The 20032-nt window shown below is 40.7% G+C and overlaps 1 protein-coding gene across 10 annotated transcripts in view; it reads left to right on the top strand.

Annotated features, from left to right (window-relative positions):
- The window catches only part of PAX8 (paired box 8), a 22158-nt gene extending 3062 nt beyond the window's left edge, over positions 1-19096 (top strand). Inside the window, exons 2-13 of one of the 10 annotated variants that reach the window (XM_075601815.1) lie at positions 5341-5454; positions 5551-5601; positions 7270-7435; positions 7860-8057; positions 8986-9068; positions 9904-10029; positions 10390-10565; positions 10692-10812; positions 11852-12043; positions 13759-13857; positions 17183-17269; positions 18574-19096. In XM_075601815.1, the coding sequence (XP_075457930.1) occupies positions 5373-5454; positions 5551-5601; positions 7270-7435; positions 7860-8057; positions 8986-9068; positions 9904-10029; positions 10390-10565; positions 10692-10812; positions 11852-12043; positions 13759-13857; positions 17183-17269; positions 18574-18650 (1458 nt within the window). In that variant the 5' untranslated portion in view covers positions 5341-5372 and the 3' untranslated portion in view covers positions 18651-19096. Of the gene's footprint in view, positions 1-5340; positions 5455-5550; positions 5602-7269; positions 7436-7856; positions 8058-8985; positions 9069-9903; positions 10030-10389; positions 10566-10691; positions 10813-11851; positions 12044-13758; positions 13858-17179; positions 17270-18573 lie in introns of all 10 variants that reach the window. The other 9 variants (XM_075601812.1, XM_075601813.1, XM_075601811.1 and 6 more) reach the window with 9 other exon arrangements.
- Positions 19097-20032: the final 936 nt, after the last annotated feature.

Below are 20032 nucleotides of genomic sequence, written 5' to 3'. Positions count from 1 at the left end.
AAAAACACAATTTGCATCTTATGATTCTCATAATGTCCATGCCAATTGTTAAAAAAAGAAAAATGCTCTTTATTTCCTGTACTTCTAGTTTGATAGAGTTTTTGCATAGATCTGTCTCTCTTAGTACTGGGGAATGAGATATGAAGAATATTATTATAGGGATACAGGAAAGTCGTAGTCTGTATATAAAACCGTCACGAATATAGAAAAAAGGGGAAATATTTAATATAAAATATTTGCCACTTCTGAATTTTCCCCAAATCCTTGAAAATTGATGCTGATTTTGTGCCTTATTACATGGGGGGGGGGGGGGGGTCCCTATGTTTGTTACCTTTGGATCAGGACTCAGAATGAAATGCTTTGAGGTCAGATACATTTCATGTTGCCCCTTAATTTAAATACAAGTTAATTAGAAGATAATTTCTCTGGCTGTAGAATGATCAGTATCTTTCAGTCCCTGACACTTTAACTGCCCCTGTGATAGATGCAGCTTCAGGGGAGAGAATTTTGGACAGCATTGTTTTTGATGTTATTTGAACTCAATGTAATCTGTTTCTTTCATTGTAAATGGATATTTGTTATCTTTCTATGGATCTAAAATTACACCAGACTGGGGGATTAGGGCTATAATTCACTGCTAGATCACTTTAGTTCATGTTTATATTTTAAGAACACTTCTAGTCAGGTGGAGACATCTTAGTCACTGGAATCCCCTCACTCATTTTAGGAAATTACAATGATTCACAATAATATATAACAATAAAATTTCGTTAGCCACAGAACGGTATCATCTATTTATTTTTTGATTATATATATATATATATATATTATATATATATATATATATATATATATATATATATATATATATATATATATAACCAACTCTCTACTTCAGAATGATGGCATCTATTGTAAAGCAAGACCTGAAATGTAGACATTTACATGTATAATTACAGAGTAAACTGGATTTATTCTGTATTTGTAACTTGAATGAAAATGAATTCAGTTTCGTTGTGTTTGCTATTGGACAATTTTTAGATGTTTTTTTTTTTAAACAACTTTAAACTACAACAAAAATATTCAATTCTTTTCTTTCCACTAAACAGCAACGTGAATTATATCTGATTATTCGGGAGGGCAGGGCATTGTTAGTTGCAAACAAGATTTATCGTCTCAAATATATATTTTTATATGAAAGCATTTGAATTTCCCTTAAACTGTAATGCTTTAAAAAGATGTCTTTTTGATAATTGATTCTATCATTGGTAGTTTAGCTGTGTAGCTATTTGTATTTAAGTTTTATACATGTATATGTAAATCAATATATCCATTGAGCAGATGTGAAGAAGCAGAGAACTTACATATTTAGATGCAGAATAGATTAGACTGTGATTTGTGATGTGTTTTCTATCTGTGATAAACTCTGCCATTGGTCTATTACAAAGTATCAGAGTCTGCAAAGCATCTTCAGCAAAGATTCTCCAGTGTTCCCAAGAAATTACTTGAAAGTAAATGGGAAGGAAACAGATCCTAAAAAAACTCGTACATTACCAAATGTCACAAACAGTGATTCTAGTGAACAAGACAATTGGAAGAGATACAATATAAGGTATATTTGTTGATTGTAACTGCTTAAGACAGGCGAATATTAAACAACACACACACACACACACACACACACACACACACACACACACACACACACACACACACACACACACACACACACACACACACACACACACACACACTGTATATCTATTCATACACACACACACACACACACACACACACACACACACACACACACACACTGTATATCTACTCATTGACACACACACACACACACACACTCATACATACATACATACATACATACATACATACATACATACATACATATATATATATATATATATATATATATATATATATATATATATATATATAATGTTACACACACACACACACACACACACACACACACACACACACACACACAAAAATTAATTTATATATATAAAAATTGTGTGTGTATATGTATATATATATATATATATATATATAAATTATATATATATATATATATATATATATATATATATATATATATATATATATATATATATATATATATATATATAAAATTCATTTTCAAGAAATAAAAATGCAGATGCTGGGCGATGTGGAATATTTTTAACCCCCTACATGCCACAGGGAGCTGTAATACATTGCTCTGCATGGAAGGGGTTAAGGGAGAAGGAATCCTGTAGACTGTAAAATGATGAAATTAGATTGGAAGATAATAAAGGTAGGGATCCTCATTTAGTTTTTGTTGTTGTTGTACAAATACTCTTAAATCGGTATCCCTTAATCTGCATTGCATCTGTATTCCTCAGGACTGCACATTACCTGTGTACTTATATTTTAGAGCGTTGCCATGCTATGCAAATAAAAAAAAAAAGATGTCATGTTTCAATGGCACATAAGCCTGATAATTATGTGAATTTAGCTCACCACACCATTGCTTTGTTAATGTAAAGTCATTAAATATGATGCCTTTTTTTCCCTGTTTTGCATTATTTCCTTTTTATTTTTAATATAGTAACACTTGAACCTTCAACTCAACTTGTAAACATTTAGCTGTACTATGTCAATCTGTTATTTCATTTTACCTGCAACTTCTTCCCTCTTGATTATGATGCCTTTTTAACACATGCCCTGCAAAAATGTGGACAGATATGTGTAGACTGTAAGTTCCTAGGAGCAGGTCTCTCTTTACCTTCTGCGCCAATGTTAATGTTGTCATTGTATAGTCAATGTCTTCACCTCCCTGGGTACCGCGCTGTGGAATACAGTATGTTAATCCTTCTAAATAAATCCTGATAATAATCCCTGAGTCTATTCACCCGATTAGAGGTTTATCGCTCCAAATAAAATTAACAAAAGCACTTTCTTCGTCCCACCGAACTTGATTTCCAAAAAGAAACCGCTGCTGCTGATCACCTCGCACAAAACCAATTTCTTGTCCGGGAGAGATTGCTGCGTTTTTAAAATGAACCACGTTTTTGGGGTCGCCACTTTTTGATTCACTGGCCAATGATATATATCTCACATCATGAATTCAAAGAAGACATAGTAGAAGGTCAAATAAACAACGCTGAATATTTGTATTATTTGTATCTTGTTTTGCTGTGTTTTGGTCCAAAAATACATTATATCTTTACTGCCACAGGGAGCGGAAATGCACTGCACAGCACTTACCCCGGCATTCATTTAAACACTTGTTTTATTTAAATAGTATTTAAAGTCATCTCAGCTTCTGTCCTGAAAGCCATGTTTCAAAGAGCAGCAAGTGTACGGAAACAAGCAATCCAAATGGTATGTGACCAATCTCCATGCAATCTAACACCCACTAACAGCCACAGCCCCAAACCCTAATAGATCTAGCTGTGCGGCTGGACCATACTCCACCTGAGGCATACTCCGTCCCGCAAAGAGCAGCCACTTCACCTTTTGTTTCAACATTGCCCCTTATTCCCTCTAGATTGTAAACTCCCACGAGCAAGGCTCTCATTACCTTCTGTATCTGTTTGTGCATATCTGTCCTGATTTGGTGTGCCATTCTGTTGTCATTTATGTTACTCTGTAGCCCATTGTGCCGCGCTGCGGTATATGTTGGTGCGTATACTACAGTATGTCTATAGGGGTGTTGCATAGTATGTAATAGGGCTGAGAAGGGTAATTTCAATATAATTATTCCCCCTATGAGTAAATGAGATTGTTTTATGGTTGAGTGCTGCAGATGGGCCCAGAAGCACACTGCTTTGTGTTAAAAGTCATATTTTATGGTAACATCTAAGGAGATGGCAGGTTGAAAACAAGGACTGGCAGGGCCAATCAGAGTCCAGTGGTCACCCTACTCCTGTGTGCTGAGCACATCACGTAGAAGAGAGATGCAAGATTCAAATGCTAACAAGATGCTTGAATCAGCCTTGTTTTATTTGCACACACCCGTCTGATGTTTGTAACATCTGGAGTTTTAGCCCAGAGAGATCTTAAATAATTTTCATTCATCCAGCAAGCTTTGTAGTTGCTGGGACGGGCTGGTGAGTGCTGATACTGCTATTCCTACTTATGTAGCGATCAGGGTGTGGCGACCTTGTGATTCCAGGACACTGGGCACAGTGAGACAGTCCTGTTCTTTTCAAACCTCTCTTCAGGACTGCAGATGAGAAGTGAACGAATTCTAAAGAACGCAAGAGTTTTAAGTGTACAATATTTGCAGGTGCCTTCCCCTTTTCTCAGGAACATGTCAGCTCCATTCAAATGAACGGTGTCTAAACCTTCCCAAACATCACAGCATATTGTATAGGTACCCAAGTCTCTTCTTCTTTTTTAGATGGATCACAATCTTGTGTAGCAGAGACTTGTGAGCTTTGTAAACCAGTTATAGTTTATGTACTAAAATCATACTTGAATTTTTTTTTGTGCATCAACATTTTAGTGCTAAAAAGTAGTACCGACATTCATAAAATGTGTATTGTATGTGTGAAGGTCGTTATGTGATGTCATACATATGACATGTAGTTTGTTGTTTGAACTGAAGTTTGACGCATTGCATCATGTTGAATAGCCTATTTGATATAATGTAGATTGAACCAGAATCTGTGTTTTTTTTAAATTACTTGTATTAGTAAAATCTAAATGATTAGTGCAATAATATTGCTAACAGCCATACTGGAAAAATGATACATTTTGCTAAGCTATACAATGAAATATCCATGCAGTGTCAAATACATAGCAACGTATTTCCGCGCTAACAATACAAACAGACTTTTTAGGGTTTACGCCAGATTCAATTTTGCAGACTATTTTGACGCGCCATCTTTTTTTTTTTACCAGCACAGAGAAACAATCCTTTTTACTACATATTATTAACATCTGTGTGCCAAAATTAATTAACCTTTTTTTTTTAACGATGGCACAGAAATAGAAATTACAGTTTCCATGCACTGGTTTTGCACCCGAAAAAGCTGTTTGTGATGCTTAATACATAGGCCTCTACCTCTATGGAAAAACCTATATGTTGATCTATGAAAATGTCTCATGAACGACCAGTGACTGATTGAAAGCAGTAGACTAGTAGAGCCAACTGGTTGGAATACCAGTATCAGTATGAGCTCTCCTTGAGCACGTCACAGTATCTCTCTGTGCCTTAGGCACATATATTAGATTGTAAGCTGGTTGGAGCAGGGATTGGCAAAATGCTATGTCTAGTTCTGCATACATTGTCGGCACTTTATTCGAAAAAATATAATTCTATTATTATTACAGTAAGAAAAAACAAAAAAGAGATCTAGCTAATTATGTTCCAGTGGCGTGGAATAACGTGGAATCCTCTTATCTCAATAAGAAAGAAAGGACTACAAATCCCAGAATGCTTTGAGGGTAGGGGTTGCTTCCCCTTGACAGCTACATCCAGCTTAGTTTTTTTGTTGTTTTTGTTGAAATCCTTTTAAAACTAAACAATGCGTTTGTCCACAGAGCTCAGCACAGGAAGGGGCTGCACAGGACCTGCCAGCTCACTGCATATAGGTTAGCAGATCTCATTGTACTAATATGATGTGTCTAACAATCTGACATCAATGACACAGCTCCCCCGGGGAGCTGACTATCTACATACACTACTGGTTCCATACAGCACTGCAAGGTTACTACACACTGTTCACAAAGGGGTTATTCCACCAGCAAACCTTTCTCAGTTAAAAAGAGAGATACAGCATCCAACATGAGCTCCCAGACAGACTAAGTATCAGCAGCAGGAAATTATCTGAGAATATTTATATTTCACAAACTTTGATTACTGTCCCAAAGAGTTGGCCATCTAACGATAGCCATACTCTCAAGTAGCATCACCAGTGTGTACAGAAGAACAGAACTGACTGCTGTTTCACAGAGATTTCATACCTGTCTCACATGTGCTGGAAACAGCATGGAGTGGAACACACACACTCCCCTATACACACACCCACTGATACACACACACAGATATACACAGACACACACACACACACACACACACACACACACACACACACACACACACACACACACACACACACACACACACACACACACACACACACACACACACTCCCCTATACACACACCCACTGATACACACACACAGATATACACAGATACACACACAGATACACACACACAGATACACTGATACACACACACTCTCTCTCTCCCCTACACACACACTCTCTCCCCTATACACACACACACACACTCTCCCCTATACACACACACACACACACACACACACACACACACACACACACACACACACACACACACACACACACACACACACACTGTGCTGGGGTTGGGTGGATGACTCCAGTCCTCAAGGGCCACCAACAAGTCAGGTTTTAAGGATATCCCTGCTTCAGCACAGGTGGCTCAATCAGTGGCTCAGTCATAATGAGCCATTGATTGAGCCAACGGTGCTGAAGCAGGGATAGTCTTAAAACCTGACCTGTTGGTGGCTCTTGAGGACTGGAGTTGGCCACTCCTGAGCTATGCAGTGCCTCAAAGCAGCAGTCCCACTGATCCCAAGATATAAACTTCACAAAGAAGTGTAAACCACAAGTCATTCAATACCTCTATCATTTTCATTATACAGTAGGAACACACAATATCATTGAATATTTCAACTGAGTCACTTTGGAACCTTGTTAGACTTACCTACCACAGACAGGAACTTCCTTATATTGGTGACCTTCCTGGTTCTGCCTGGATAGGATGTAGTATCTGGAACTCCTACAAACACATTTGCAAGGGAATCCATGAATCCCCATTGCTGTAACAAGCCCTTAGCTTATACATAGGGCAACCATAATGGGGTCAGCAGTTGCGCCAACCCTACCCACCCACTGCTTGTATAATTGCACATGCGTGTGTATAGATATAATGTGTAATTCTGTGTGAGCTTACGCTGAGGCGTAGGGAGGTATAGTGAAGTGACTTTGTCCCAGGTCATAGACACAGGCAGTGGCAGCTTAAGCTGAGGCACAAAAGGGTTCAGGGGAGGCAGATCGGTGCCCAAAACTTCAGATGCCCCCAGTTTCTTAACCCCCTTCTGCTAGCGGGTCTTGCACTACATCACACACAGTTATAAATTGCTGAGTAATGCCTTGCCATCCTCTCTGGCTACAAAGGGGTTAAAAAGTAAAGTCTGTCCTGCTCGCTTAGGTCACGGAGGGTTGAATCAGTTGGGCGGGGCATTTGTGAACGGGCGCCCCCTGCCGGAGGTGGTGAGACAGCGCATCGTGGACCTGGCCCACCAGGGGGTTCGTCCCTGTGACATTTCACGCCAGCTCAGGGTCAGTCACGGCTGTGTCAGCAAAATACTGGGCAGGTAAGGAGCCAAGATATGTAATTGTGCTCATATACTGCAGCACAGGTTATACTGTGCATATATACACATATACAGGCACATCTATATACACATCCACACTGTATAATGAAATGGAGTATCTAAATACACTTCCACAACACATAGATACAGTGTATAGTGTCTGTGTCACTACCATATTGTAGGATTCTGGGTATCTCTGCATGGTAATGCCACACAGCTGCACTCTATAGTATCTCCATACACTTTCACACCATACTGCTATAATGTATAATGATATGTAATATCAATGCATTTCAAGCACCTGTGACTGTGATATGGTTACATTTACACATAACCTTATGGCTCATGATAAGGTGGTTGCTGGGGATGTTCTTGGGCCCGCTGCCGGTTTTGGGTAATTATACCTTGTTCTATATTGGAGTAGGTACTATGAGACGGGCAGTATACGGCCAGGGGTCATCGGGGGCTCCAAGCCCAAAGTTGCCACCCCCAAAGTGGTGGAGAAAATCGGAGATTACAAGCGTCAGAATCCCACCATGTTTGCCTGGGAGATCAGGGACCGGCTACTGACAGATGGGGTGTGTGACAATGACACGGTGCCCAGCGTCAGCTCCATCAACAGGTGGGACAAGGGAGAAGGGAGACTGACACTGCCCACTGTGTGTGTGAGGGCGAGACTGGCACTGCCCACAGTGTGTGAGTGAGGGGAGACTGGCACTGCCCACTGTGTGTGGGTGAGGGGAGACTGGCACTGCCCACTGTGTGTGAGGGCGAGACTGGCACTGTTCACTGTGTGAGTGGGAGACTGGCAATGCCCACTGTATGTGTGAGGGGGAGACTGGCACTGCCCACTGTGTGTGTGTGGGGGAGACTGGCACTGCCCACTGTTTGTGGGGGAGACTTGTACTGCTCACTGTGTGTGTGAGGGGGGGACTGGCAAAGCCCACTGTATGTGTGAGGGGGAGACTGGCACTGCCCACTGTGTGTGTGTGGGGGAGACTGGCACTGCCCACTGTTTGTGGGGGAGACTTGTACTGCTCACTGTGTGTGTGAGGGGGGGGACTGGCACTGCCCACTGTGTGTGAGGGCAAGACTGGCATTGTCCACTGTGAGTGTGTGAGGGGAGATTGGAACTGCCCAGTGTCTGTGTCAGGGAAAGAATGGCACTGCCCACTGTGTGTGTGAGTGGGAGACTGGCAATGCCCACTTTATGTGTGAGGGGGAGACTGGCACTGCCCACTGTGTGTGTGTGTGAGTGGGAGACTGGCACTGCCCACTGTGTGAGTGGGAGACTGGCACTATCCTCTGTGTGTATGAGGGGGAGACTGGCACTGCCCACTGTGTGTGTGAGGGGGAGACTGGCACAATCCTATGTGTGTGTGAGGGAGAGACTGGAATTGCCCACTTTGTGTGAGGTGGAGACTGGCATGGCCACTACTTGCAATGTACCAGTGCTGTGTATGTGTCTGATTTAGCAGTGCGTGTGTATGTGAGGGGGAGACTGGCATTACCCCTGTTCTTACTGTATCTCGCACTCTTTCTCATGGCAGAATAATCCGCACCAAAGTGCAGCAGCTGTTTAACCTTCCCATGGAGAGCTGTGTGAAATCGCTAAGTCCCGGGCACACACTGAGTAAGTGACAAGTGCCACACACAGTGCCAGGGTGACAGGACTCACAGGCTGAATTGAAGCCAGCATGGCAGCTCTCTGCTGAAAATAGGGATTTTAAATAAATTTCACCGCAAAGCTGACTTGTGATTGTAACTGGGATGTTATATTACAAAAATACATAGAGATTAACAGGCATTCTGATGTGAAGAGACAACAGTTTATGTTTTGGTGCCCAAATTACAGCTGGTTCTGGGAATCAGACTAGATTCTGACTCTTAAAAATCAGCGCCTGTGTCTTCCCTGTATCGGTAATAGGTGATCAGTTGAAGCAGCTACGTTAAATGTACCAAGGACCATGAATGGGCGTACGGTTCCTTACAGCTTAGCACAGCTTAGTAAATATGGTCCCACATGTCCCATTTCACCCAGGACAGTCAAGTTTGCAAAGGCCTGTACAGAAGCACTAATAGGTCAGTAATAACTGTTGATACGGTATAAAATGTAAACTATGGGTTGAGGTCTGTGTATCAAAGCAAAACAATGGTATATTTCTGCTGCAAAAAATCTGCACCATACAGTATGTATCAAGGAAAAAAATCCAGTCGGAATCTATATCTATACCTATATATATATAAAAATGTTATGCATTATCCTAGAATAACACCACTTCAGCCTTGAGACATGGCCTTGTGTTTCCTTTTAAAGAAAGTATCACAGATTGTTATAGCAGCTCACTCTAGTTTATGTCTGGCACTCATATAAAGCTGGCCAGAATGAGCCTTCTACAAATGTTGCATCTTGAAGTTACATTGAATCCGGGCTCCTGCCTTCTTCTGAATGTGTCTCTTCTTCTAAGTCCCCAGCTCGGCGGTGACGCCCCCGGAGTCTCCTCACTCTGACTCTCTTGGATCAACATACTCTATCAGTGGCTTGTTGGGCATCGTTCAGCCCAGCTTAGATGGGAAGCGTAAACTGGATGACAGTGAGTATTAGCCTCTGCCAGGCTGTGTAACAGGGTTATAATACAAATGGTTATACATAGAGCAATAGGATGAGTTATAGGGAGCGGTTATATGCAGCAATAGGAGGAGTTATAGGGAGTGGTTATATGGAGCAGTAGGAGGACTTATAGGGAGCGGTTATATGGGGAAATAAGAGTTATATGGAGGGGTTATACAGTATGGCGCAATAAGAGGAACGATCAGGAGGGGTTATATGGAGCAATATGAGTTATAGGGTGTAATTATATGGCGCAATAGGAGGAGTTATAAGGAGGGGTTATAGAGAGGTTATGGTGCAGCTTTGGGCGGTTTAGTAAAATGATAACAACTGTTGACCACAGGTGACCAAGAAAGCTGCAGACTCAGCATTGACTCTCAAGGCAATGGGGGCCTTAGCAGGAAACACCTCCGCACAGAGGCCTACAGCCAGCACCCCCTAGATGGCCTGGAATGCCCCTTCCAGAGGCAACACTTCCCTGACTCCTACCCCTCCTCCAGTCACAGCAAGGCTGAGCAGGTGAATACAGAGACTAGGTGCACATGATGTACCCCCGGTCTGCGTTATCTTATTGTGTCTGTTCCTCCTAAACACACACCTTGCCATTTTCCTTCTGGGGACTCACAATTTGTCTTGCTGTTCCAGGCTCTGTACCCCCACCATCTGCTCAACAATGCAATGGATGATGGGAAATCAGCCCTGACTCCCACCAGCGCTAGCCTCGGCAGAAACCTCTCGACGCACCAGGGATACTCTGCTCTGTCAGGTAAGTGGATAGGCAAGTGGACAGGCACAGAAGAGATACAGTAACCAAGGGATAGCCATAGACTCAAGTGATAGAAAGCTGACCAAGAGACACATGCTGACAAAGGTGAAAAAGACAGAGACTTATTCAATACACTGTAAAGCGGCTTCCCGGGGCTAGGGAAGAGCTCAGCTCTATTCAAATTAATGGGGTTATAATGCTCACAGTGCATTAAATAGGGGCCTGACATACACATAGCAGGAACAAAGCTCAAGGGTTCTATTTATTAAGCTCATATTATCCTCCATGTGCATCAAGATTGTGATTTTAGGGGTGCCGGTAGGAGGAGTTTGCGACACACATATTGTAATGGATGCATCAATCTCACTGCGTCTTCTCCACCTTCTCATAACTTCAAAAATACCCTGTAGGCCTGAGGTGCAACAGATCTGCAGCAAGCCTCAGAAACTTGCATCTGTTCAATGTATATTTTTATTTGACCTTCACATGGTGTAAAGTGTATTAAGAAGTAAGCAAGAACAAGTTACAAATTAACCTATAGAATGTTGTGTTTAAGAAACTGGTTTCCTTATCTTTGCTCAAATGCAAATGGATGGAATAGGAAACTTATGACGCGTTGATTGGTGTAGACCAGGGGTGACAAACTGGTCATTGACTGAGCCACTGATTGAGCCACCTGTGCTGAAGCAGGGAAAACCTTAAAACCTGACCCTTGGGTGGCCCTTGAAGACTGGAGTTGCTCACTGCTGGTGTAGACCATTATAAATAGACCATGTAGTAAAGCTTCAATATTGGACTTAACGTGGGACAGTATATTTATGGGTTACTACATTATAAGGTCATTACTGCCCTGGAATTCTTTATCCATTACCCAAATGTCCCAATGAACTAAAGAGAAACAATGACACACACTCATTGGCAAAGAGGCAGAGATGGACCTTGACCTATTCTTCACCCCTTTATCTCGCTCATTTGTTTTTATTTTGTATCTTATATCCATTCTCACCTCCCCCTCCCTTCACCCTGCTCCTCATTGTAGAGCTCTCAGCATTCGCCATTAAACAAGAGACACCTGACGGCTCCAGCGCTAGCTCCACCCCCTCATCATTATGTAGCCCCACCTTCCTGGACCTGCAGCCAATCAGCTCAGGAGGCTCGGCCTTGCCCTTCAGTGCTTTCTCCCACACTGCATCTGTATATGGCCAGTTCACAAGCCAGGCAGTTGTTACAGGTACGGCTCAGAGGGAGCACTGGGAAGGGTTAAAATACCTAACTAGGGTTCTGTGATTACATTACTGTCCTGGCAGTGATGCTACATTGTTATCAGCCGAGGAACAACAATAGAACACACAGAATTTGTGTTAACATCAGTCAATGTGTAACACTGCATGAGCTTCTGAGTGCCTTATTGCTTTCCCAATAACATTGATTTGTATAAGCCAGTTGAGAAAAAGCAATAGGGAACTCAGGAAATAGGCATTTTAGAATTAGACTAAAATTCACAATAAGGCTTTTGAGTTGGGTTACATTTGTCACATGATGTAATAACTTTTAATGGACTAACAACAATATTTCATAGTTGTAGTTCTGAAGAAGAGACCCATTAGGTTTGTAAAGGTCTGTACAGTATTAGAGGAACTTTTAGGTTGGTCCAATAAATGGTATCACAACTTATGATAGATGTACACTGCTCTAGGACCAATACTGCTGCTATAACTCCTCCTATTGCTCCATATAACCCCCTCCATATAACTCCCCTTATTGCCCCATATAACCACTCCCTGTAACTCCTCCTATTGTTCTATATAACCTCTGCCTATAACTCCACATATTGCTCATTATAACTTTGCCCTATAACTCTTCTTATTGCTGCATATAACCACTCCCTATATAATTCCTTATTTTGCTCCATATTACAGTTCCCTATAACACCTCCTATCTATATAACTACTCCCTATAACTCCTCCTATTGCTCCATATAACCTCTGCCTATAACTCCTCATATTGTTCCATATAATCGCTCCCTATAACTCCTCCTATTGATGCATATAAACCCTCCATATAACTCCACCTATTGCCTCAAAACTTTGCCCTATAACTCTTCTTATTGCTCCATATATCAGCTCCCTATATCTCCTCCTATTGCTCCATATAACCGCTACCTATAACTCCTCATACTGCTCCTTATACCTGCTCAATATAGCTCCTCTGATTACTTCATACAGGTCCTTCCTATACCTCCTCCTATGGCTCCATATAAAAGCATCTCCTATTGCTCCCTATAACCCTCCCTATAACTCCTCCTAATGCTCCATATAACTCCTCCATATAACTCCTATTGTTCCATATAACCGCTCCTTATATAACTCCCCCTACTGCTCCATACAGCTCCTCCCTATATCTCCTCCTATTGTTTCACATAGCCTCCCCCTATAACTGCTTCCTATAATACTTCCTTTTTTTCCAATTGAAAAGCTATTTTAACATGTAATGCCTATAAAATACAGCACTTCTGAGCATAATGATAGTCCTAAATATACTGTAACTGCCTGCATTGATACACTATTTTCACTGACGGTCATAGACTTTAATGTAGCTGTAAGGTTGTTAACTCTTTTGCTGCCAGAGAAGGCTTTACATTGCAACATCACATACTGTACTTTAAACTCTTACCTGTAACTAAAACAAGGCAGGCTACTAATGAACTTAGCAAGCGGAGGAGCTTCCACAGCGAGGGAGCATCTATCCGTTTAGGATTATGCTGCCTACGACCATCATTATATGTCTGTTAACATTACATTTCTCTATTTTATCCTTGACTTCTTTATTTCATCTGTTTTTCTATCCTCATCTCGCCCGCTCACCTTTCTCTGAAAGCACAGTAGCTATCTCAGTTTGTGTTATTGGCACTGTAGGGTAAATATCATCTTTTTCTTTCTTGCGCAGGGCGCAATGTGGTTGGATCCACGCTGCCCGGGTACCCTCCTCACATACCCAGTGGGCAAGGGAACTACGCCTCCTCAGCCATAGCTGGCATGGTAGCAGGTAAGCTATGGACAAAATACTGTAGGGGCATCCTATCACTCAGACCCACTATCTCCCTGTGTCAGAGGACATTAACGTTAGCTCTCGGACGATGCTGGCAACAGGTGCTATGAAAAATTTTAATGCAGCTTTTTACAGTGATCGGGAGGCTACATAGTACAATGTGTTTATTTAGAGACTTCCACCTCCATTTATGTTTTTAGTAGAAAATAGGATGTATTTTAAAATTGATTTCTCCCTTTCTGCTTCTATAACATAAACCTTCTAAATAAAATAGCTTTGTAGCCGCCATGTTACACTCCTCTGCCAGTGGGCCTACAATGTATTGCTCTGTGCATGTAGATAGACACAGCACATAGACGTCAATACATAGCAAAGACCATACATAATTAGAAAGGGTTAATCTGCAGTTGGTGTGGCTGGCTGACCCTGGGTGACCTCCGCAGGTACATTTAAATGAGAAAGACACGCAAAGCTGCCCGTCAGCTTACAGCTCCGGAACCTGCTGAGCCAGCGTCTTACTGCGTTACCATGGAGACGCGCTTAATGCAGCGTTAAAAATATAAAGTACTTCTACCCCCCCTCCAACCACACACTCGCACACACACGCACACTCCTTCCTCTCCTGGAGCGTGAAATGAGATTGGTCAAGATAAATAAAAAGGAGCAGTTATATTTTAACAGTTTGTATAAGAGGCAGACGCATTCCTAATACCCTGTAATCTGCATGCACATAGATACACAGAGAGGGATATACCGTGTGTATATATATATTTGTGTGTGTGTGTATATATATATATATATATATATAAAATGTGTGTGTGTGTGTGTGTGTGTGTGTGTGTATATATATATATATATATATACACAGGTAGTCCTCGGTTATCCGACACAATGCGTTACTCAAAATGGCGTTGTAAAGCGAAACACGTTTTCCCATAGGAACACTGTTTAAATGAAAGGTTCCGTTCCTGAAGGCATTTTTAACACTAAAATACACTAAATATTTTATGCAGGCAATAAGATATGCAGCACACACATAAATTATATAGTGTATATACTGTATTATATATATAATATAACATAATAAATAATATATTATATAGTATAATATAATATTATATAGTATAATATTATATATATATGCTCTAAGGACGCTTTGCAACGTTGTTTATGTGAATGTGTATATATATATACACACATACACAACGTTGCAAAGCGTTGTAAGAGCGTTGGATAAGCCATTTTGGCATTGTAAAAATGAATATAGGTATGCATTGCATAGCGTTGGATAAGCCATTCGTTGTAAAGCGAAGCGTTGTAAAACGAGGACTGCCTGTATATGTATATATATATATATATATATATATATATATATATATATATATATATATATATATATATATATATATATATAATGGAAATAGCCTTGTTAGTCCAGTTGCGATAGTGCAGAATAAATTAGTTCTTCAGTATTAGGTGATACCTTTTTTATTTGGACTAACAATATATATATATACATATATACAGTGGTCGACAAATCACCAAAAAATCTACTCGCCGAACAAAAAAATCTACTCGCCACCTAGTACCCACACGTGTGCTGCTTGGGCCAATAGGAGCTCGCCACGATGTTAAATCCACTCGCCCGGGGCGTGCAAATGTATAGGTTTGTCGAACACAGCACATATATATATATATATATATATATATATATATATACAGTCCAGAAAACCAGGTAGGGTGCAGACTGTCCAGGTGTCAGCAAGGCAGCACATCTGATAGAGGAAATCAGGACAGGCACTCAAAGATACAAAGGAGAAATTTGTTTATCAACGTTTCGGCTCCCAATGGAGCCTTTATCAAGAGCACCGGTGCTTGTGCACTCGTTCTCTCTCACTCATTCTCTCTCTCTCTCTCTCTCTCTCTCTCTCTCTCAATTGAAGTATTGTACCAAAAAGAGGTGCAAATTGTATTGTTTTGACTACAATTTTCTGCTCTGTATCAAATAAATCCCCAGGTTTCCTGAATCATCTACAGCTAATGTATGAAACCAGATAAACAAGATTCATACATCCTATGCTGACAAAATCTGACACAAGATGAAAAGTTTTGCTCTGTGTTTAGACACAAATTGCACCGTCTTCATACAGATCCCCAACAGTTTACGCAGGGAGATACAGAGACGCTGCGAAGAGACACGCACACAGAGTGTACAAAGATACACACATACACTGTGTACACAGGACAACATACACAGGCCCTTATTATATAAACTGTTAGATCCGGTGCTGTGGCACATTGAATTCCTATTGCAGTTTATAGAATAAGGGTCACAGTGTGAGCCGATCCAAACATTGTGTACGCAAGGATACACAAACCATATACTGTACACAGATGCGCAAACACATGCACACAGTGTACGTAGGGAGACACATTGCTGTCCTCTCTGACAGTGAAGGGGTTAAATACATGCATTAACAAGAAATATAATACCGCTCAGCTAATTTTACCCAAATGATGATTATATCATAATAATGTAGGTGCTCCTGGAGATAACAATACAGTAGAGACAGAAATGACCCAAGAGGGATAAAAAGAATCTCCAAAATTAAGCACTCAATACATATTAAATGAACAATGTGACTTGGTGACTATTAGGTGAATTAATGTATCAGAGTTGATGATATAGGAATTTAACCCCTGGTTTAATGTAATTTCTGATACAGTTGTTACCACTTACCACTCTTGAGTTTATGAGATGTTTTGGAGTGTTATTAGGATTTACTTTGATTAATATACTATAAACATTATTTTTCCTATACCTCCAATAGCCACATCACTGTGAGGATTTTATTGTTACATGTATTATATTTTTATGTATATACTTCAGTTGTGTGTGTTTATTGTAATTAGAATCTATTAAAACTTTATTATTTTTGGTGTTTTAACAGCTGGTTACAACAGTCAATAGACTGTCTCACCCCATATTAATGGGGAGGACTATCACAGTCCATTCACATTGTTCATTTAATATTATTGAGTGCTTCATTTTGGAGATTCTTTTGATCCCTCTTGGGTCAATTCTGTCTCTACTCAAATACATGCATTAACAAGAAAAAAAATCATGCAACTTTGCAACATAGAGAAACATGGAGCAGTTTGTTGTCGTGAGGTTGGATTTGTGGAAAGCAGGTTATGAGTGAGCTATTACACCATTACCGCCTTGATTGCCACATTGCCTGATGGCACTGGAAGGGTTAAATATGATGTCCCCTTTGTTGGGCCGTTAAGTACGACCTGACAATTCTTGTTTTCTCAGCAGGAGGTGATTACTCTGGAAATGCTTACAGCCATGGGGCGTACGCAGCGTACAGTGACAGCTGGCGCTTCCCAAACTCCAGCCTTCTCAGTAAGTAGAGTAACGGAATCATAGCATGAAAACGAATGCTATCGGTCTCCGCTCAATATGAACCAGCTGCATATGTGTTCTAGAGACCTAGAAGACAGAGAAGGGCCATGTGTGCAAGGCTATGCCTTACCTGACTAGGCCATATTTACAAAGTGGTACTATTCCACAGGACACTTGCGGACACCGGATGACATCTCACGTAAATGGTCATACGTTGTCTTATGGAATAGCACCACTTGGTAAATATGGCCCTGTATCCTAAATCCTTAACTCTATAGGGTGTTACAGTTCATGAGCCAAAGAAAAAGAGACAATAAAAATAAATGATATAAGCTACTTCTGAGTGACACTCCCATAAAGTTTTCAAGCCCATTGAAACTGGCACTAATTGAGTCAACACACTAAATAAATATGTAAAGCATTTAATGACTTACTCCCAATAGGTGACTTCCCAATATGTGATTGAATATCTTTTGAGGTATTGAGATGATCGAGACTGGCTTCCCATTAGTGAGACTCACTCATTGGTAGGCAGTCTCACTCTTTAGCACTGACACTCACTCATTGGTAGTCAGTCTCTTTAGCACTGAGACTCGCTCATTGGTAGTCAGTCTCATTCTTTAGCATTGAGACTTGCTCTCTGGTAGGCAGTCTCACTCTAGCACTGCGATTCACTCATTGGTAGGTTATCTCACTCGTTAACACTGACACTCGCTCAATGTCAGGCAGTCTCACACTCTAGTACTGAAATTAACTCATTGGTAGGTTATCTCACTCATTAGAACCGGGACTCGCTCATTGGTAGGCTGTCTCACTCATGGGTTGGGTGTCTTACTTATTTGCACAGTCTCACCCATTAGCATTGAGATTCACTCATTTGTATACAGTCTCAATCATTTGCACAGGGTTACTCATTGGTAGGCTGTCTCACTCATGTATGAGTGCCTACCAATGAGTTAGACTCCCTCTTAGTGACACTGTTATACAGTGGGTGTCAGGGCGTATATATCTCTTCAGAAACTACAGGGTCCGTCTTGCTTTTTACAGATTGTAATGCAATCCGTGTCCCAATAATGGTTGATATGGCAGTGCTCTTGGTGAGGGGATTATTTCAGGGGGACAATACTGCTGTAATGGGCATGTGCCACCCTCCCCCCTGCTTTATACACTGAGGGAGTTCATCTGCCCTGCCGTTTCCTTGACGACAAGCTTGGATGAGATGTTAATGGTTGATGAAGATGACTTATTAACAGCGAGTTCTTTAACAAGGTCTCTGTCTGCTCCCCCCTCCTTTTGATTCCCAGGCTCCCCATATTACTACAGCTCTACCGCAAGAACTGCGCCCCCTCCCACCACCGCGGGGGCCTACGACATCATGTAGTCTCCATGGAAACCTCTGGCGTAAAAGCATCAACAAAGCAGCTAGGCCCTGGGAGAGCAGCTTAATGGCGGGAAAAGCTAAGTGTTGCCGTGGCAACCCAAAGATGGTTGGGAGTAGTGACAACAAGAGCAACTTTATTACACATGGACAACACTTCACCTGTTACCTCTGAACTCAAAGGGGGCAATAGGAGACATAAGTCTGAGGGAAGAGGATTATTGGTCCCTGAAGGTTGGGATAGGGAATGAATAGAGTTTGGAGTGCACAATATCTTCTAAACATGCTTTGCACCTGTTCTACATACACAAGAAGGCTATGCTCTCCATAATCCTTAAAAGGAACCCCATTGCTGTTATAGCGCTGTGTGTGGAGCGTGCAACACATACAAAACTATGTACAGAGCAATTCTTATGGACTTATGTATATGTGTGTGTACATGTATGTGTGTGTGTATTAATATATATATATATATATATATATATATATATATATATATATATATATATATATATATATCATTATACAGTATAATATTTTTTGTAGAGAAAAGATGCCTAAGTTCCACGCAAGGAAATGTATTTAAATATAAGCTGCAATAAAGAACCCAGCTTTAAATAAGGAAATTTGGGCAGAAAAAGCACAGAGACATCCCCATATGCCCTAAATTATATAATGTATATATTTAGGATATATACACAGAGTAATGTTTACATGGGTGTGCATCTGTGTATATATCTGTATACATAAAGTGCACATCTACTGTATGTATGTAGAATATATACTGTATGTAGAATATATACTGTATGTTGAATATATATATATATATATATATATATATATATATACATACATACATACATACATATACACACACACACACGTAATGCATTTCTTAGGTATATGGATATCTATACCGATGGGAGGCATAATTATATGTATGTACCTATATAAGAATATATAGTAAAAGGAATAAAGAGCCTTGTATCCCTCACCCAGAGGGTGGGCGTGAAAGAGAGGAGCAGGGTTGTAGCCTCTGCTTCCTCTCCTTGCACCCCTCACCCTGACCCCTGCGTCACTATTCAGAGACTGCGTGTAAATAATTATCTTACAGTCACATAGTGTAAATAAATAATTTGTAAAATAAAATATTTTAAATAAATAAGCATGATGTAAACTCACTGACAGCGTCTCATGTATGTGTGTGCCCACCACAGACAGGACATGTCATAGAAACACAGGAACAGACCGTAGATAATAACGCCTTGGCTCACCTAGTCTCTGCCCATTTCCCCTACCTGTTTTGAGAGACCTCGGACCTGATTACATACCTGGCTTTTTTTCATACCGGTGACACCAGATCCGCCAACATTTTATTTGCTATT

Source organism: Ascaphus truei, chromosome 5 (assembly GCF_040206685.1).
Source record: "Ascaphus truei isolate aAscTru1 chromosome 5, aAscTru1.hap1, whole genome shotgun sequence".
NCBI lineage: Eukaryota > Metazoa > Chordata > Amphibia > Anura > Ascaphidae > Ascaphus > Ascaphus truei.
Note: the sequence above shows the minus strand (reverse complement) of the source record. Positions and strands in the feature narration are given on the sequence as shown.